Source organism: Lithobates pipiens, unplaced genomic scaffold (genome assembly GCF_037356315.1).
Source record: "Lithobates pipiens isolate NorthernLeopardFrog02 unplaced genomic scaffold, aLitPip1_a1.2 Scaffold_13, whole genome shotgun sequence".
Taxonomy (NCBI): Eukaryota; Metazoa; Chordata; class Amphibia; order Anura; family Ranidae; genus Lithobates; species Lithobates pipiens.
Genome location: NW_027507718.1, coordinates 27,380,487 through 27,402,181, shown reverse-complemented (window position 1 = coordinate 27,402,181; position 21,695 = coordinate 27,380,487). Strand labels below are relative to the sequence as shown.

The 21,695-nt window shown below is 38.9% G+C and overlaps 1 protein-coding gene across 1 annotated transcript in view; it reads left to right on the top strand.

Annotated features, from left to right (window-relative positions):
* The window catches only part of LOC143973984 (annexin A1-like), a 57,851-nt gene extending 40,293 nt beyond the window's left edge, over nucleotides 1-17,558 (top strand). The window contains exons 5-13 of the mRNA XM_077474934.1: nucleotides 1,417-1,530; nucleotides 2,579-2,669; nucleotides 3,466-3,545; nucleotides 3,818-3,874; nucleotides 4,012-4,105; nucleotides 4,476-4,571; nucleotides 9,372-9,430; nucleotides 15,789-15,911; nucleotides 17,353-17,558. Of these exons, the coding sequence (XP_077331060.1) occupies nucleotides 1,417-1,530; nucleotides 2,579-2,669; nucleotides 3,466-3,545; nucleotides 3,818-3,874; nucleotides 4,012-4,105; nucleotides 4,476-4,571; nucleotides 9,372-9,430; nucleotides 15,789-15,911; nucleotides 17,353-17,412 (774 nt within the window). The 3' untranslated portion in view covers nucleotides 17,413-17,558. The remainder of the gene's footprint in view (nucleotides 1-1,416; nucleotides 1,531-2,578; nucleotides 2,670-3,465; nucleotides 3,546-3,817; nucleotides 3,875-4,011; nucleotides 4,106-4,475; nucleotides 4,572-9,371; nucleotides 9,431-15,788; nucleotides 15,912-17,352) is intronic.
* Nucleotides 17,559-21,695: the final 4,137 nt, after the last annotated feature.

Sequence of the window (21,695 nt, the reverse complement as noted above, 5' to 3'; positions counted from 1 at the left end):
CTCACATTTTTGTAAATATTTTATATCTTTTCATGTGACAACACTGAAGAAATTACACTTTGCAACAATGTAAAGTAGTGAGTGTACAGCTTGTATAACAGTGTAAATTTGCTGTCCTCTCAAAATAACTCAACACACAGCCATTAATGCCTAAACCGCTGTCAACAAAAGTGAGTACACCCCTAAGTGAAAATGTCCAAAGTGTCAATATTTTGTGTGGCTAACATTTTTTTCCAGCACTACCTTAACCCTCTTGGGCATGGAGTTCACCAGAGCTTCACAGGTTGCCACTGGAGTCCTCTTCCACTCCTCCATGACGGCATTAAAGGGCTGGTGGATGTTAGAGACCTTGCGCTCTTTAACCTTCCGTTTGAGGAAGCCCCACAGACGCTCAATAGGGTTTAGGTCTGGAGACATGCTTGGCCAGTCCATCACCTTTACCCTCAGCTTCTTTAGCAAGGAAGCAGTTGTCTTGGAGGTTGTTTGGGGTCGTTATTATGTTGGAATACTGCTCTGCGGCCCAGTCTCCGAAGGTAGGGGATCATGCTCTCCTTTAGTATGTCACAGTACAGGTTGGCATTCATGGGACCCTCACTACCATGCTTGACTTTAGGCAAGACATACTTGTCTTTGTACTCCTCACCTGGTTATCGCCACACACGCTTGACACCATCTGAACCAAATATGTTTATTTTGTTCTCATCAGACCACAGGACATGGTTCCAGTAATCCATGTCCTTAGTCTGCTTGTCTTCAGCAAACTGTTTGCGGGCTGTCTTGTGTATCATCTTTAGAAAAGGCTTCCTACCGACAGCCATGCAGACCAATTTGATGCAGTGTGTGACTTATGGTCTGAGCACTGACAGGCTGACCCCCCACCCCTTGAACCTCTGGAGCAATGCTGGCAGCATTCATATGTCTATTTCCCAAAGACAACCTCTGGATATGATGCTGAGCACGTGCACTCAACTTCTTTGGTCGACCATGACGAGGTCTGTTCTGAGTGGAAGCTGTCCTGTTAAACCACTGTATGGTCTTGGCCACTGTGCTGCAGCTCAGTTTCAGGGTCTTGTTCTTCTTATAACCTAGGAACACTTTGTGTAGAGCAACAATCCTCAGAGAGTTCTTTGCCATGAGATGCCATGTTGAACTTCCAGTGACCAATATGAGAGAGTGAGAGCGATAACACCAAATTTGACACACATGATCCCCCTTTCACACCTGAGACCTTGTAACACTAACGAGTCATATGACACCGGGGAGGAAAAATTGCTAATTGGGCCCAATTTGCACATTTTCACTTAGGGGTGTACTCACTTTTGTTGCCAGCATATATATATGTATATGTTATTTAATAGACAGTTATGGCTAGATAGACATGTTTCTATTAATTGTATTCTTTTTTTTTTTTTGCAGACTTTGGATGAAAGCCTGAAGAAAGCTCTCAGTGGTAAACTTGAACCCTTCATGTTGGGTTTGTTAAGGACACCAGCTCAGTTTGATGCTGATAATCTAAAACATGCAACAAAGGTATTGTATCTAAAGGTGCAGTGTGCAATGTTGTTTTGTTATGCAAAACTATCCCCAAGATTTTTTTTTGCTATGTTGCATCACAGGAATACAATTTGATGTTTTATACAGTGAACGTGTTAGTTCTTGGAGAGCTCTATTTATGTCATAATAAATGTATATTTAACATGAATGTGGACCTTTAAAGTTAAACTTAATTTGTTGTAGTCACTGTGAACCAATACAAGATTTGTGGGTACTGCTCGAGGCTTTGACAGGTCCTCTTGTATGAATAAACCTCTGGGAGTGCAGGCAAGGAAGGAGCTTGTCTCAGCTCCAGATATCAATACAGGAGAAAAAAAGGTCCTATGAGCCGCACATCACTACAAGACCCTGTGTACAGAGTGGGAAACAGCCTCAGCCTGTACTTTCCCATGACTAAGCCCCGGGGGAGGGGCAAAACGAATTGGGGGCTGTGACCTGGTTGAAGCCCGGGCTGAGGCTGTTTCACACTCTATACACAGGCCTTGTAATGCGGCTCATAGTACCTTTTTTGTCTCCTGTATTAATTTATTTTAGCTCCTGCATATAACATTTTTATTTCCTGATATTTTTATATTACTTGATTCCCCCAGATACAACCACTTTTGTACCAAAAGTGGGCAGGCTTGCTGTAGCATTTCAGTACAGTGATGGCTTACTCTTGGATGGGTATCACCAGGTGCAGTCTGCAGGCAGGCATGCTCATGCTTTCTCTGTCTGTGTGCCTTCCCGTTTCATAGATAGCGTTATGCCATCTGTGCAGGTATTACCAGGGAACAGCCTTGCCGTACAATAGATTGATGTTCTCTGAGAGAAGTTTCCTGACTAATATTCAGCTATCACTTCCTGTAATATTACCTTGCACTTTTAGTGTGATGAATGGGTTCCCTTTTTTCTGGAAGGGGCCATGCTATTTCCTTGCAAAAACTGCAAAACAAGCTATTTATGTCAATGAAGTTTGATTTCTGAAAGTGCTATGATGTTTCTTTAATGATGTATCACTTTAATGATTTGTGTTCTTTCACAGGGTCTTGGAACAGATGAAGACACACTCATTGAAATCTTGGTAACAAAAACTAACCAGCAAATAAAGCAAATCAAGAAAGCATACAGTGAAGGTACTGGGTCCATGGACAAATTAATTCCATTATATTTTATTGGATTGGTGTTACATCTATTGTGAATTTTTTCATATTAACAATATTAATAACAACATTAATAAAAAATACAAAATACAATTAATAAAGTATTACCATATATAAAAACAGTCAAATAAAAAGGAGTCATATTGTTCTAAAATATCTGTAACATAGATGAGACAACCTAATACCAAAGAAAATTGTGGCAACATAGCTTGCCATAGTGATGATAGATTTAGGCAAAATATGTATATATTTTTTAAGTATGGTTAAATAATCTCTGAGATTATATAGACCAGTTTATTGGCCAGAGAAGATGAGTGAGGGTTGTTTGGAAGCTGGTGGCCATGGCTCCCTAACAGCCAAGTGCCCTGTGGAAGCTGTAATATTTAGTAGTCGTAGTAATACTGCTACTTAATATGATTTTTTTGCATAGCCAATGTTTCAGTGCTTGGTAAGTGGCCAAGCACTTTATTAGTTTGCCCATCAAAACTCAAAGTCGGACTCTGATAAACCAAAATTCAAACCAAATGTAGTTTTGGTCTGAACCAGAGGCCTGTCCCTATCCAACAAGGGAAGTATCAGCCACATACAAGATAATGATTACTGCACATATATTTGCTAAGAGGTTATTAAGCAGTCAACATTAATTATGAAAATATTTTATTTGCAAAACTTTATTAAAGATTTTATACTTAATGAGAACATAAATGTAAGTTACATGGTGTCTATTATAGCTTTGTTAAATTCATAATATTAACATTATTCACCCCAGAATTCCAAATGGATCTTGAAAAGGATATAATAGATGACACATCTGGAGATTTTCAGAAGGCTTTACTTTCCCTTTTAAAGGTACACTTATCTTTGAGATATTGAAACTGATTTACTAGAGGAGTTAAGAATGTCCATAAATGCTGCACAATGTCTCTTATTATCCAATCCTGTGAAAAACAAATTATTGTTTAGTTATTACATCTGCACATGATTGGGTTTTTAAAGTGAACACAGATACAATTTACTAAGTGAATAATCAGCCTCTGTGTGAGATTGTATTATATATATGAAATTAATAAAAAAAAAACAATTTTTTTTAAATATATACTATTTTCAAAATCTGATTGCAGGGAACTCGTAGTGAAGAATGCTATGTTGATGAAAACCTTGCTGATCAAGATGCAAAGGTACAAATTATTGTAAAGAGTTTTTATTATTTATTGTGAATTACAGTATATTTATTGGTACAGGTATGTTATTGGTACAGGTATGTGCTTTAAATAGTCTCTTGATTGGACTAGCTGACATTAGTATTTTTTATCAGGCTTTGTATGAAGCTGGAGAAAAGCAGAAGAAAGCAAATGTTTCGGTATTCATTAACATCTTCACCAGTCGAAGCAATCCACAATTAAAAAAAGGTAAACAAGAGAAAGTGACGGCCTAATTGTTAAAACATTATTTCACCAGTATTTATTCAACAATGTCATTTGTCTCTGTTAAGGAAAAGATTACCCCTATGTTCCAGTGGGAGCAAAAATATGAAGGTTTTTATGGTGGCCATGCGACTCTTGAGCAGGCTCAAGGGATTTAGTTGGGCTGAAGGGTACTGGAAAGAACAGGGGCGGGGGGAGGGAGTGGAATCTGCAGGAGGATGGTTGGACCTTACTCACAGTAAAGATAAAAGAAACTATTACAATTTTTCAACAATGTTTGGCAAAGTACCAAGAAAATGCACCTCCATGTTGTTTATAAGTAACAAATTGTATAATTTTTTATTTCCTCATGCAGTGTTTGAAAAGTATTCCACTTACAGCAAACATGATCTCAATAAGGCTTTGGATCTGGAGCTAAAGGGAGATATTGAGAAGTGCTTGGTAGCTATGGGTATGTACAGTATAAACACTTTACTAAAATACTGACAGGTTGAGTTACTAAAGCCGCTGACAATTTCACCTAGGTAAGAAAAGCTGTACTCACTTACACTATCCATTCATGCATACAATCCCTGCATTTTTTAATTCCCTTGCACATGATTAGGTTTTAGCTGAACATACTGTAGCTTTTATATTCTAAACTCTTTTTAGTAAATCAACCCTTGTGAATCATATCCTGAATTCTGAATATCTTATCATTAAAGATATTTTAAGTACATTGGAGTTAGACACATACCGTATATACTCGAGTATAGGCCGACCCGAATATAAGCCGAGGCCCCCAATTTACCCCCAAAAAAACTGGCAAACTTATTGACTCGTGTATAAGCCGAGGGTGAGACATGCCTGTCCATCCCTGTGTGTGTGTCCGTCCATCCCTGTGTGTCCGTCCATCCCTGTGTGTCCGTCCATCCCTGTGTGTCCGTCCATCCATCCCTGTGTGTGTGTGTGTCCATCCATCCCTGTGTGTGTGTGTCTCCATCCATCCATCCATCCATCCCTGTGTGTGTGTGTCTCCATCCATCCATCCATCCATCCCTGTGTGTGTGTGTCTCCATCCATCCATCCATCCATCCCTGTGTGTGTGTGTATCCATCCCTGTGTGTGTGTGTGTCTCCATCCATCCATCCATCCGTGTGTGTGTGTCTCCATGTGTGTGTGTGTGTGTGTGTGTGTGTGTGTGTGTGTGTGTGTGTGTGTCCAGCCTACCTGTGTCCCGAGCCTTTGTCCCGTGTCGTGCCTTGCCTTCGTCCCGTCCCGTCCCGTCCTGTCCTGTCCCGCGCCGTGCCGTGCCTTGCCTTGCCTCCGTCCCGTGCCCTCTTCGTCGGCGGCCATTGTAAAATTCAAAAGCCGCGCCTCCTCCTTCGCCTGTGATAGGCGGAACACTGAATTTCCCAGCAGCCTGTGTTCCGCCTATCACGGACGTCGTATCATCCTCGTCCGTAGTACGAGGATGAGAAGATGCCCGTGATAGGCGGAACACAGGCTGCTGGGAAATTCAGTGTTCCGCCTATCACAGGCGAAGGCGGAGCCGGAGGCGCGGCTTTTGAATCAGAATGGCCGCTGTCTGTCTGCTCGACACGCTGATCGAGCGGGCAGACAGCGATGACTCGAGTATAAGCCGAGGGGGGCACTTTCAGCCTCAAAAAAGAGGCTGAAAATCTCGGCTTATACTCGAGTATATACGGTACATGTGGAAATGCAAATATGTTAATATATACAATACATATACAACCCCAATTCCAGAAATTTGGGACACTGTGTAAAATGTATACAAAAATAGAATGCAATGATTTGCAAATCTTATAAACCCATATTTTATTCACAATAGAACATTGAAAATGTGTCAAATGCTTAAACAGAGAAACTTTACAATTTTAGGGCATAAATAAGGTAATTCTGGAAATGATGGCAGAAATAAAATAAAAAATAAGAAAAATATAAGTGAGGGAAAAAAGTATGTGATCCCCTGCTGATTTTGTAAGTATGCCCACTGACAAAGAAATTATCAATCTATAATTTTAATGGTAGGTTTATTTTAACAATGAGAGACAGAATAACAAACAAGAAAATCCTGAAAATGCATTTAAAAAAAAAATGATATGCATTTTAATGAGTGAAATAAGTATTTGAAAATATGCAAAACATGACTTAGCCCTTAAACCCTTATTGGCAATCACAGAGGTCAGATGTCTTGTAGTTGGCCATCAGGTTTGCACACATCTCAGGAGGGATTTTGTCCCGCTCCTCTTTGCAGATCCTCTCCAGGTCATTAAGGTTTTCAGGCTGACATTTGGTAACTCGAACCTTCAGCTCCCTCCACATATTTTCTATGGGATTAAGGTCTGGAGACTGGCTAAACCACTCCAGAACCTTAATGTGCTTCTTCTTGAGCGTTTCCTTTGTTGCCCTGTCTGTGTGTTTTGGGTCATTGTCATGCTGGAATACCCATCCACAACCTGTTATACCTCTATAGAAGACACCTAGAAGCTGGAAATCTTGCTGATTTATAGGGGATCAAATCCTTATTTCACTCATTAAAATGCAAATCAATGTATAACTTTTTTGAAATGCAATTTTCAGGATATTTTTTTTGTTATTTTGCCTCTTACTGTTAAAATTAACCTATCATTAAACTTATAGACTGATTATTTCTTTGTCAGTGGGCAAACAAACAAAATCAGCAGATCAAATACTTTTTTCCCTCACTGTAGTTGGGACAGGCCCATGTTTACCACAGTGTAGCATCCCCTCTTCTTTTGACAACACTCAAAAGAGTAAACCCATTGCTGGAATTTTGGAATGTTGTACCATTCTTGCCCGATATAGGAGTCTAAATGCTCAACAGTCCTAGGTCTTCTTGTTTTTTGTTTCAAGATGCTCCAAATTTTTCAATTGGCCATGTCAGTTAAGCACCCAAGCATTTATGCTATGAAACGATGGTGTTGTCATAGATGCAGTATGTGATTTAGCATTGTCCTGCTGAAATATGCAAGGTGTTCCCTGAAAAAGAAAACAGAAAAATGAGGGCAGACATGACAAACTTAGCACCACATCTCTAAATTAATATATAATGAAGAGGGGGACAAAGGGGTAAACAAAACCCTGGGACTTTTAAGGTGCTTAATAATACGTAGTAGGTAAATATTCAAAGAGAATGTATCATAAAATGACATATTTTTATTTAATTTACAAAAATACAAAACAATATTTACAATTTATTAAAATTGTTATCCACATCAATATTATACAACAGAGCAAAAAGAAGATACCACTCAGAGTATACCACTTGACATGTTTCGCTCATCTGAGCTTCCTCAGGAGTTTAAGGTACACTTTGTAGATAAACTAGGAACAATAAAAAGATATGGATAAGAAATATATATCAATAACATTAGAATTACAAAATGATAACATACTCCAATAGTACCCATTCAATGGGCATCACAACAATTATAAGTATACAGTATGCTGTATAATTATTTATAAATATAGGTCCATATGTGATCTTACCGAGCATATGCCGATTAAATAATTGCACTGCGATAAATACAATAGCCACCAAACATAGATGATATCGAGGCAGGATTCTGAATTGCACACAAATATACCTGAGTCCAAGGGACCACAGGAGGATATATGATGAAAATAATCTGTATGACAAAGGATTGGGGATTGAATAAACCAAATCCAACTCAACTGAAGGTCTCAATAGTGTGGTACTGAATAAGTCATTACCTGAAAACTGATTGAAGTAGAATCAGAAGGGTCCTATATTTGAGAAATATCCTCATATATAGATATAAACCTATTTGTCACTCAATATGGGCTTATCATATTTGGCAAAAGACCCAAAAAAAGTAGGGAACACCCCAACAGATGGAATCTGTGAAGATATAAAATATATATAGTATATTGGTCGGTAACTGACCTAAAGTATGTCTAATACATGAAAGAGCACGCAAATGTAGAGGGCTGAAATACCTGTTAAGATTTGGCAATAGAGCTGGTAGGTCACCAGGTGATAGATGGACAAACCACCCCAATAGTGCACTGGCAGAGGCAGAAGATTGGCGGTGCACAGACCGCATCTAAATAGCCCTCCGAACCTGGTGGCATCTGACGTCACCGCCAGGCTGTGGACGTATAAGGAGGACGATCAATAGGAGCAGCTAACTAGCTGGAATAGAGCTATGATGATGACACGTACAGTGACATAAACATCTAACAGCGCATGCGTCCCCTCATCAATTTTAAACGGGGAAAACCTCAGCGAATTACGTATTCCATCGTCACATCACCGTATTGTGCATGCGCCCAGTCAAGAACATAATACGCCTGACAAAGGGCATACAAGCACTTCCTTTTTTTTGTGGAGGATATACAGTATGCAGTGCTTTATATGAATATTTGTATAGGTTTTGCAATTGTCTCATAGTTGTGAAGATTAGGGCAAAAACAATGATACTTTATTGTTTTTATGCCTTACATAAGTTCTATGAATACATGGAAATGCATAGATATAACATGTTTGGTGAAATGTTGTTATGACATATTTATATGCTTATGTGTTATTAAATTAGATCAACTATTTTTCTCCTGAAACTGACAGCCAAATACGCTGAGAAAGTACAGTCACTGCTTATATGAGCTACACTTGTGATGTGGTTCCTTGCAATTAATAAAAGTACTTTACTTCTATATCACAAAGTTGGAATTTGAAAAACGCCCTTTACTTTGCATATATATTAGGTGACTGTGAGACAAAATATATTGTAAAAATCTGTATTTTTTATTCTTAGATAAAGCATGTCTAATAAATCCCTGTTGTTATAACGATCACTACAAAGTTTTTTAATTGACTATTAACACATATTCTATCCTGTAGAACCTTACTTAGTGGATTAACTGGGCAATTTTTTTTAGGGAGTTTTTGATTACTACACACAGTAGCTCTGCAATATCCAAAAATGGCAATGGCTTATCGCTTGAAAGATCAGAATTATGTATAGGCACTCTTATTTGGACAGGAGTTAATGTCGAAAATACTTCTCAGTATGTTGTCACAAATGCCTAAAAAGCTCAGTTTCTCTCTTCCTTGTGCACATTCCCATGTATAACTGTACATGATTAATTTCGACCTTCCAAATTCAGTTCTCATAGTGCCTGAAAACAATATCAGCATAAATCATCAGAACATTCATATGTGCTTACTGAGATTAATATTTGAATGTACATTTTTCTATTTTAGTGAAATATGCTGTAGATAAACCAGGTTTCTTTGCGGAAAAACTGCATCTCGCAATGAAGGTAACATTAAAGCTATTTTTATTTTGCTTAAAACTGTCACATTCAATTTCCACAAAGTAATGTACATCTATAGAACTTTAGTTCTATAAAAGCATTTTATGAATTGTAAGGTTTATTTAAATTGCTTTGTATATAATGATCTACAACAGAAACAATCTAGTAAACCACAAAAAACACATTGCACTGAAATGGATTTTATCCCTTTCATTGATATTTGGTCATTGCAGGTTCACTGACATGTACAATGTGCTTTATGAGCCCTTACACTTGAAGTGGTAGTATACTGTGGCACCCTCTGTTCAGTAAATGTTACATAGTTAGATACACTTATATAGTTAGGGCACGTCCTTTGAATTAAACTAATAAACAAAAATTATATTAACAACCTTGCTTCTGCAGAACCCTAAACCCACAGTTGATCGAGAGGAAGGCAACAAAACCATTAACCAGCATTGTTTAAATTTTTTCTAATAATGAACAAATTCATTTCTGAACCTCAAACATAGCCTGGTTCCCTGGATCAGCAATCTAATTTCTTATAATGATTAAAATAGTGGTTGTAAACCTCAGCCATAAAATATGAACAAAGCAAATATACAGTATATGTCGTTTTTACTTGTCTCTCTCTAAAGCTCTAAATGTTGCTTCTCTCTGGTGCTTCGTTCCTCTGTTATCAGCATGAGTCACTTCTGTGAAGTTTAACCAACACATGAGATTAAAGATGTGTGAGGAGGAGAGCTCAGCACACAGCTTGTCTATTCAGACCATAGTTCTGCTGTGTGTGAAGCAGGTGTGTTCCTTTTCTTAGATCAGCTCTCACACACTGTAACTGCAGCTCTCCACCCACTCCTCTGTGATACTGAAATAACCAGAAGAATTTAATCCAAAATCATCATTTTAAGAGGATGTATAAAATAGATGACTGCAGATAAACAATTAAAACGTATGTAGGAGGATTTGTTTCATCTCTGTGTATCACCTGAGGTTATTGACTTCACTGTGTATATCAGAGGGTTTACAAACACTTTAATAGCCAACAATATTTGGCACATTTGGAATCCCATCTGGTCATTTTTCTGAAGCTGTAAAATTAACTCCTTATCTAGGAATGTTGTGATACCTTGATGACGTTGTCATATATTCCACATTGGTCTTCAGCAGAATGAGAGAGCGAGGAACATGTAGCAAAGCAAAGGCAGCAACATTACTAATAATTTAAGTTAAACATCAAAAAAGCTAAATTTCTTTAATTACTAGGGATGCCTTTAGCCTACATGTGAAGTTAATATCTATACCACACCCTTATCCTAGGTGGGGTATGGTATAAAAAATAATGAGGGATCCCCACACGAAAAAAGAAATAGGTGTGCCCCAAATCCCATATCAGACCATTTAACAGTAAGGGTGCCCACAGAACCTGCTTCCCCAAATTAATGAAAGAATAAATGAGAGGTGCATAATACACCATGAGGCCATATTTGGTCAGTGAAGTCACACTATACCCAACCCTTTGAATTTGAATCAGAAAAAGAGCTCACTGCTGTGATGGTTGAGGGGAGCAGTAATGACTAGGCCTCTCTTACCAAAGTCCTAGCAATGTCCTGCTAGTACTCCAGTCGGCTTCCTGAGGTACTCAAATGGCATACACCTATAGCATGGGCATCATTCAATTTTAGTTAGAGCTGCACAGTTTGTTTTTATCTACATACCCCCCCTTACCTGCATAGGCAGTTTTTTGGCAAAAGTGAACTAACCCTTTAACCTCCCTGGCGGTATTCCCGAGTGTGGCTCGGGGTGGATTTTCAGCACCAAAAGTAATGACCCCAAGCCACACTCGGGATCACATCGCAGGATCCAGGCAAAGTTACTTACCTTGTCCTCTGGATCCTGCGATGTCTCCCTGCAGTTTGCGGTGGCTGTGTCTCCGCTCGATCTATCACAGAGCCGGGCTCCATTCCCTGCGAGCGTTGCGATGCACAGGGACGGAGCACGGAGCCAAATTCTAAAAGTAAAACACACACTATACATACAGTACACTGTAATCTTACAGATTACATTACTATATCAAATAATTTCACATCCATTTTGTCCCTAGTGGTTTGTCCAATGTCCTGCATGCAGTTTTATATTATAAATACTGTTCTTTCTGCCTGGAAACTGGAGATTGTCCATAGCAACCAAAACCATCCCTTTACATTAAAAGTGGTTTCAGACCAGCTAGAAAACAGCAATAATAAATTAGAATCACTTGCAGAATTGAGCGATAGCGATTTGTGGGGAAATTCGTCATCAAACAAACACAAGTAATGACAGCGACAATTCTGCAACTGAGCAAATTTCAGTGTTTTTGATTTGATTACATTATTGAATAATTTTTATTATATTATTATTTGTTATAATTATTTATAGTTATTTATTATATTATAATTTATTATTTTGTGTTTCAAACTTTATCATACCCGGGATGTCTACTAGACTCTTGTTTGGACAGATTTAAGTGTGTTATTCCTAAGAATTACAGGCCTACAATATAAAATGCCAAATTTTCATGCAAAAGAATTGTACCACTTTGACCAAATCTGAAATAATCATACCGCCGGGAAGGTTAAACAACAAATTACCTCCCCCACATAATGTAAATTAAAAAAAGAGTACTTGTAGTAGAAATCTAGACAGCAGCCTGGGCTACAATGGGAGCTTCCTCTATAGATACAGGAAGTAAATGAGTACAACCACTTAGGTGCAGGAATTGACAGAATTACCAGGTGAAAATAATAGAATAAAAAGCCTAAATAAAAAACAAATGCAGCCATCACATTGAAGATTTTTTATATCTTTGGTTTAGACACATTTTACCAAACCTGTTGAGACTGCCAGATCTTTTGAGACTATTATAACCTATGCTTGTTAGCTCCTGGTAAGGTTAGCTAAAAATACATCCTTTCTATCAACTAGTGAGCCAAGTCCTGTTCTCTTTACAGTCTATTAAAAAGCTGTAGAAAATAATTGACTTTATCTTAACTTACACTTGCTATAGTTCCCAACCAACTTTAAACTTTAGGTAAACTTTTGAATGCCAAATACATCTGGAACTTAAAACACAGTTTAGAATAAAAAGGGTGTTGTGCCTCCTAAAATAAAACTTAGCAGCTACTAGATACTCAATCTATATCTTAAAAGTGTCAAAGATATGATAATGTGAATAATAATTAAAAACAAAGTGCAAACGTGCTTAGTAAATCGAAAATAATAATATCAGGAAAAAAATAGAACAAAGTGCATCTGTGCATAGCATATCGAAATTATTAAAAAACTTCAAAATAATATGCAAGTAATTCAAATATCAACGACAGTGATGCTGTGATAAAATATATAGTATAGAATAATAAAGTGCATACAGCAAAAAATATAAAAAATCCAAAAAACAAAAAACAATTGGGTTTAATTAGAGTGACCCATACATAGTCCAATCGTGACTATTAAGGTGAAATATCACAACCAAATAAAATAGTGCAGTTGTGTGTTCACAGTGCCAAGCCAACTCTCTCCGTTCAGGTCGTTTTCACGTGTTAGTGCTGGTCACACCAGGTAATCACCTTACTGCTGTAAGGTATACAGCAAAAATAGCCTTTTATAAGGAACACTTGAATTCGGGAGATGGACAGGGGGGGAACTTCACACTTCTCTAGCGTCACCGTCAACCATCAGATTCCTCCGTGGATACTATCAGCATATACACTCAAGGAATAGATAGAGTCCACTATAGTGTAGTAGATTAAAATAATATCGATTTTATTAAACAAATAGCAAACTACTCACAAAGGTAGAGAAGGACAGAGCGCACAGCAAAACAGACCGATGAGCGTGTCGCTCGGGTGTAGGCGTCACTTCCGGTTTCCTACGCGTTACGTCATACAGTGACTTCAACTGGGATGAAGGGGTTGTAAACCATCACGTTTTTTCACCTTAATGCATTATTTTTCTTACCTGGACCCAATTGTTCCAGCAATGGGGGTGAGCACAGCAGCTCCATCTGCTGTCTCAGGTCCACAATGGATAGATTGCTAGCAGCAGGCCTCATTGGCTCCCTCTGCTGTCGATCAAATACAGTGAAACGGGAGCCGGAGGTGGGGCCGAGTCCTGTCTGTGTCAATGGGTGCAGCAGCAGGACTCAGGAGCGCACCCATGGGGCTTTCCATGGGTGCACTCGAGAAGAGGAGGAGCCATGAGCGCCGTGTGGGGGGGGGGTCCCAGAAAAGGAGGACTGGGGCCACTCTGTGCAAAACCCTTGCACAGAGGAGGTAAGTATAAGATGTTTGTTATTTTAAAAAAAAATCACTTTAAGCAGAAGTGCAACCACTGGGCAAGACACCCAGAAAAAGGAAGGATCACTGGAGTAGCAGTGTCTACTTCAATGATTTCCAGCTTTCACCAGCATTGGGCAGGTATGGTATATACATTGTTACGTTGTTCCAAGACTGATTAATGTAACTATGTATAAAATACCTGTGCATGGAATTTGTTTTTAGGACTGTTCACCCTTCTGTAAATATTCACTTCAATTGTCCAATCATGTGTAAATCGTCTGTGCATATTTACCGGGAACTTTTGCTTTTTGATTGGATAATTAAAATGAATATTCACACAAGTGAAGATTCCTTTATTGAATCAACTTTTGAGTGCCTATGTCTTTGAATAGAAGAAATGGTTTTGCTCTCTTTAAAAACTGCAGAAATGCTGTTAATTTTACTACTTGATACAGGTATAAATTCTCATCAGCCACTTAGGGAAATAAACTTGTTTTAATTTTTCTTTACATTACAGCTTTATTTTAGGATTTGAAATGGTTTCTGTTTTGGGGCTTCTGAATAATAGTGCATACATTTATTAATAATAATCAGTATTAATATATTATTGTTATTATTATTTGTTATTATTATTTTTCATTTTTAAAAATCATCATCCTCTATAAAACATATGTTACATGAAAAACTAGGCAGTGAGTAAATCAGTCAGCTGATCTGCATGGCTGATCAATGAATACCTATGCCCACACAGGAGGGCTAATGACTCAGAACAGGATTCCACACTATTTATACCAGGAAACAGCCAAATACCTTGGCACTTTGGGCTCAGTTTCTAATTAACTAGGATGGAACAGAGAGAGAGCACATGGAAGCTAAACTCAAAGTGTGGGGCATTTATTGAGGGGTTTTCAGCACACAATAAACAGGAGGAACCAGAATGGAAGAAACAAAGAAAGTGTGGGTAAGAGTTTCAACAGTTTGGAAAATAGAAATACAGGTGTGCCACCTGGTAATCCAACACCATCAACATTCATCTTCCATATTAGCATGGCACCAGCAATACCAGCTTTTAAATAACATTAGCAGCTAGCGTCTGGGGAGGACAGACTTTGCCTAGGTATGTGATGGCAGCTGGCATTCCTCCCTGTAAGTGGGAGGGCACAAACCTGTTTGGAACAATAATAAACTTATCCCTAGTAAAGATTATTCACTCACCAAAGTGAACATTCACTGAGCCTATAAATCAGGCAAAGCTATGCTTACACCTAGGGCCTTTTTTCAGCAGGAACTAGGGCAAACTCAGCTGCACCACCTCTGGCTCAGGTCTTTTGCTCCTCACTCACCACTATCATTTTGTAACACTGAAGTCCAGCTTCTGCGTTTACAAGTGGTAGCTTTTCTCAGGTGCCCAGGGTTCAGTGCAGTCATGGGCAGAAGAGGGTGCATGGTAGGCTGCACCCTCTGTGGTCTCCATTTTTTCCCTGGTGACCAGTTGTTGATGCTCCTACTGCATGATCTTCCTTGCAAATGACTATAGTATCGTATGCTGGGAGGTACTACAGCCGGATAGGTGTTTCAGCTTAATATTGCAACAAAGGTAAGACATATGACAGATGGTAGAGCTTTTAAGGAGGGGGGAGAAACTGAGGGCAGTGGAGGGAGGGGGTTGTATGCAGAGGGAAGAGCTACTATTTGATGCCATTTGGCAGGTATGTGTGTGTGACGAGCATGGTTGAGTTCCTGCACCTATTCTCTGAGAAAAAAAAACCCTGCTTACACCAATCAACAAGTCATGTGTTATATCCTTCCTTTTTTTATTTTTTTTATTTCCATTACACGTAATATTGTTTTTACCTAATTTATTAACATTTTCTAGGCAAATTAACTCACGCTGCAACTTGTAAATAAACAAAATAATCTCTAGTCACTATTAATTTTTCTCATCAGATCTATTAAGTTGTCATGGAAATAATGTACACATATATGTAGTATGTGATACTTCTACAAATAAGCATAATCATTAGTATTCAATTAATTGAATTTGTTCACAGGGCTTGGGGACTCGTGATAAGGTCCTGAACAGGGTGATAACATCCCGTTCTGAAGTTGACATGAAAGCAATTAAAGCTCGATATGTACAGATGTATAAAACCTCCCTGCGTGATGATATTATGGTATGACTTAGACTTCCTTCCTATTTGGTGGGCTGACCTAGTTCTTTCAGTGTTAACAAATCATTCTTTTGGAATGTTACATGTTTTTTTTTTTTTAAGTAATAAAGAGTTTTTTTTAATCATAATTCTAGTATTGCAGGACAAAGCAAAAGATTCATTTTATTGGTAGTCCCACAGGTAGCACACACTTTTGTTCCCATACCACTCTATTCAGCTGCTATTAGTAAAGAAAAATGTCAGGTACTTATGGGTATGGGGGAGCATGTGGCTCTCTCCTCTTTACCCCAAGTGATAGTGCTGGTGCTTAAAGATGGGCAACTTAGAAAACATATGGTGTCACACGGGGAAGGGAAAGATATAGCTAGCCCTTTGTAAACCCACAAACACAGGGATCCCTCTTTTATTTCCTAGCGGCTAAATGGAGCAGAGTGGGCACAAAGGGAAGCAAAGTATATGCAGCTTGAAGAGATGACATTAAAGTTAATCTCTGCCACCCCTTTCAAAATAATTGACAGGTTGATATAACTAGAACAAAATTAGAAAAGTGAACATTGCAAGATGGGAGCTAAGGTTTTTTACCTCAGCTATGACGTGATCTTTTTCTTATCTTCCTACTTCTCCATGCCTGACTGCTATAGGAATAGAACCCATTTCCAATATAATAGCTAAAAATTAAAGAATGTTTTATTTTTTTCTGAAATTGCATTGGGATTATATGTGATCACCTTACGTGCAAAATGTAGTTATGGAAATTTTTCTTTAAAGTGGTAGTAAATTCTTTGATAAAAAAAAATAAATAAATTTGGGTCCCCATATGGTTTAAGCAATAATATGCTAGTATGCACTGTATACTAGCACATTATGGCAGTTTTACCTTAAAACGAAGCCCGCCAGTGGCTCACTGTCACCACGGACAGGGCTTCCATCTTCACCAGGTCTTCCTTCTATGTTTTCAGGTTCTGGCTGTTTGAATGGCCTAGCTGCAATGAAGTCACTTCCGTGCATGCACACAGGAGTCACGGCTGTTGTATACATCTCTGAAGGGATGGCATTCCATCCCTGCAGTGTGCAGTGTGCATATCCCGGTGACGTCACTGGCTGCTTCTGGTATTAATATCCCCTAAACACCGCAGGTTTAAGAGATATTCACTGTACCTATAGGTAACCCTTAGGCCTGTAGGTACAAGTTCAAAATAGAGATTATTACCACTTTAAAATAGCTAAATATATTCCATATATACTGCTACAGAAGAAACACCTCAATAACATTGATTTTTTTTTTATAATTTTATTTTAAAAAGACAGTAGGAAGGGTGATTTGATGATACTGGTTAAGATGTGTTATTGACTGACCTATTGACTGTATTTAGGTTAAAATTCTTGTTTAGCTTTTTTGTATATTTACTGTGATACTAAATGCATGTTTTTCTTTGATTTGTAGGCAGAAACCACTGGAGATTATGAAACTGCTTTGGTTGCACTTATTGGCTATGATGACTAACTTTTTAAGAAACCAAGAAGCTCTTTGTTGTAATCCCAAAACTATCAAAAGCATAATTACGTAAATACTAACAGATACATGTTAAATGTGCTTTTAATATTGTTTATTAGCTTTCAATAAGAAAATAAACTCCAATTTTAATAAAATTACATGTATTCAAATTTTATATATTAAATGATACATTACAAAAAAATATTTTGGATGGTATTTTCAGTTTTATACTGTTTCATTCATGACAAATCTTCTGTACTAACCAAGATTAGGAATCAGTTTTGGATTCACCATACAGTGGATTTGTGGCAAACCCAGGAGTTAAGAGGTTTGTGGATGCATAGTTGAGTGGTTAACAAGGACTTTTTCTTCTGATTAGTGATACAATCCCTTCTGTGTTCCTCAATAAGCACACACTGCATGGCCTAATAGACGAGATACTGGAGGCACAGCAGTATGAGGAAGAGGGGGACTTTCTCAGGGCTATCTGGAAAGGAAGCCCCCTGCCCTTTATCCTTGTGAGGAAGAGGCAGCAGGAGGCTGAGGTGGAATATAATAAAGGGGGAGGTTTGGGGTGCTGATAATGAGAAGGTGAATGAAACTCATTCCTATTGCCAGCACCCAAACTCTGGGATACATTTCACTCCCTCTCAAACACTGTAGTTGGAGTTGTATGTAGGTGGGGTAAGATTGTTGAGTACAGTGTTGTTTACTAGTGTTGGGCAAATTATTCGGGCCAAGCAAAAGTTTGGCCCAAACACACCTGTTTGCACATTTGGCAAACACCCAAATTTGAGAGGCGCTAAGCGGGTTGTTCACTTGCCAAGCATCCCACAATGCACTGCACGCTACACAGTGCATTGTAAGCCCTGTTTGGGCAAAGCTTTGCCCAGTCAGGGCCCAGTGGAAGCTAGTTGTTAAGGAGTGGGGCCGGGAAGCTGGCCAGTGTGTCCTTAACAACTGATGAGTCATCAGCTCTCAATGGGCTTCCCCGCTGACAGCTAAATAAAAATAAACACTGTCAGCAATAAAAAATGAAAAAAATAAAACGGCTTACGCCCCCCTTAGATTCATACCTGATGCTTACCCAAGTATTCAGGCCAGCAGGCCAGAAAAGGGGGGGGGGGCGAATATGCACCACATGGTGGGGGGTGCTTTGGGGCATGTTGATGGGGGCAAGGACCTCTTCCTGACAACCCTGTATGGTGGATATGGGGGTCTTCGGGCAGGGGGGCTTATTATAATCTGGAAGCCCCCTTTAATAAGTGGGCCCCCAGATCCCAGACCCCCCATGTGAATGAGTATGGGGTACATACTCCTACCCATTCACCATAAAAGTGTAAAAGTGAATAAAGACAGTACAAGAGTTTTTGACAATTCCTTCATTAAAAAGAAAAAAAAAACAATGTCCCCAGATGTGGATCTATAGTCAATCACGGTGCCCCACTGTGCCCAGAAAAAAAAAAAAGCTCCACTGTCAATGAAGGCTAACTGCCTACTGCAGACCAAAAGAATGGGTACCCCTAAATGGACTATTAAGGCATTAATATCTAAACAAAAAAGTTTTGAGAAGTGTTTGAATGTTACAAAATATTTGTTATACAAAACATTGCATCAAAAACGTGGGCACGTAGGACCGAGGATTAATTGGAATGTATCCAAATCTGTATGGAAAAACACCACTGTGACAGTGCACGATCAGATGTGATCCATTACCCGATGCATTTCAGTTAAATTCTTTCCTCAGGGGTGTTCTTCAAAAGATCACAAATGTGCATTTCTAATATTGTTAGAAATATACAATGGCAATAAACATAATTCCATAAAATACATGTAAATCCATAGAAAGTGTAATTATATTTAAAGGAATTTTTCATTTTTATTTTTTCACTTTAAACATCATTAACCACTTCAGCTCCGGACCAATAAATACCTTAAGGACCAGAGGTCTTTTTGCAATTTCGCACTGCGCTGCTTTAACTGGTAATTGCGCGGTCATGCAATATTGCACCCAAACGAAATTTGCGTCCTTTTCTTCCCACAAATAGAGCTTTCTTTTGATGGTATTTGATTGCCTCTGCGATTTTTTTTTTTTGCGATATAAATGGAAAAAGAGCGAAAATTTCGAAAAAAAAAGATATTTTCTTCTTTTTGTTATAAGAAAAATCGAATAAACTAAATTTTAGTCATACATTGAGGGCAAAATTTATTCAGCCACATGTCTTTAGTAAAAAAAATGTCAATAAGCGTATATTTTTTGGTTTGCGCAAAAGTTATAGCGTCTACAAACTAGAGTACATTTTCTGGAATTTACACAGCTTTTAATTTATGACTGCCGATCTCATTTCTTGAGGTGCTAAAATGGCAGGGCAGTACAAATCCCCCCCAAATGACCCCATTTTGGAAAGTAGACACCCCAAGGAAATTGCTGATGGGTATGTTGAGCCCATTGAATATTTATTTTTTTTGTCCTAAGGGATTGAATAATGACAAAAAAAAAATAAAAAATGTATTTTTACAAAAAGTTGTCACTAAATGATATATTGCTCACACATGCCATGGTTATATGTGGAATTGCACCCCAAAATATATTCCGCTACTTCTCCCGAGTATGGGGATACCACATGTGTGGGACTTTTTGGGAGTCTAGTCGCGCACGGCACCCCGAAAACCAATCACCACCTTCAAGATTTCTAAGGGTGCAAATTTTTTGATTTAACTCCTCACTACCTATCACAGTTTCGAAGGCCATAAAATGCCAAAATAGCACAAAACCCCCCAAAATGACCCCATTTTGGAAAGTAGACACCCCAAGCTATTTACTGAGAGGCATGTTGAGTCCATGGAATATTTTATATTTTGCCACAAGTTGCGGGAATATTACAAACTTTTTTTTTTTTGCACCAAGTTGTCACTAAATGATATATTGCTCACACATGCTATGGGCATATGTGAAATGACACCCCAAAATACATTCTGCTGCTTCTCCTGAGTACGGGGATACCACATGTGTGGGACTTTTTGGGAGTCTAGTCGCGCACGGCACCCCGAAAACCAATCACCACCTTCAGGATTTCTAAGGGTGCAAATTTTTGATTTAACTCCTCACTACCTATCACAGTTTCGAAGTCCATAAAATGCCAAAATAGCACAAAACCCCCCCAAATGACCCCATTTTGGAAAGTAGACACCCCAAGCTATTTACTGAGAGGCATGTTGAGTCCATGGAATATTTTATATTTTGCCAAAAGTTGCGGGAATATTACAAACTTTTTTTTTTTTGCACAAAGTTGTCACTAAATGATATATTGCTCACACATGCTATGGGCAGAAGTCAAATTACACCCCAAAATAAATTCTGCTGCTTCTCCCGAGTACGGGGATACCACATGTGGGGGACTTTTTGGGAGCCTAGCCACGTACGGGACCCCAAAAACCAAGCACTGCCTTCCGGATTTGAATATAAAATGCTACCAAAAAACCTGTTAGCGATGGCAGGGATCAGGCCTGACTCTGCGATCGCTGCAGTTATGTGTTTAGTGTTTTGTAAGTGACAGTGATCGATCGATACTGCACTTGGGTGGGCTGGGCAGAGGGGCAAAACGCAGGTGCCAGCAGGTATTTGGGCTGATCCCGCTAACAATGCGTTTTTTTGGAACCCTAAACTGCTGGGGACGCTAGTATAGATCTGATCAGATCAGATATTGATCTGTTCAGATTCTATACCACTACGGGAGGTGTATGCTTTGCGTGTGGGTGTTAGCGGTACTGGCACTAACCTAGCGCTGCCTGGGGCGACGCAGACCCTGACCCTAAAACCTAATTGATATCACCCGCCGGGTGATCAGGGGGTTAAACCTTTATTGGGTAATAAATGGTGGGTGCCCTGATGCTATAAAAAACAAACTAACCAGAGTCACCCGTAACACTTATACGGTGATCAGTGGTGAAAGGGTTAACTAGGAGCAATCAGGGGGTTCAAATTTTTATTAGGTAGTATATGGGGGTCCCTGGCGCTATATAAAAACCTGACGGGGAACCTAAATAACTAACTGGCTAACCAGCGTCACCAGTGACACTTATACTGTGATCGCTGGTGAAAGGGGGTGAAAGGGTTAACTAGCAGCAATCAGGGGGTTAAAACCATTATTGGGTAGTATATCGGGGTACCTAGCGCTATAAAAACCTGGCGGTGAACCTAAAAAAATAACTAGCTACCTAGCGACACTAGCGACACTGATGCAGCGTTCAGAAAAATTATCGCTTAGTGACACTGGCAAAAGGGGGTGAAA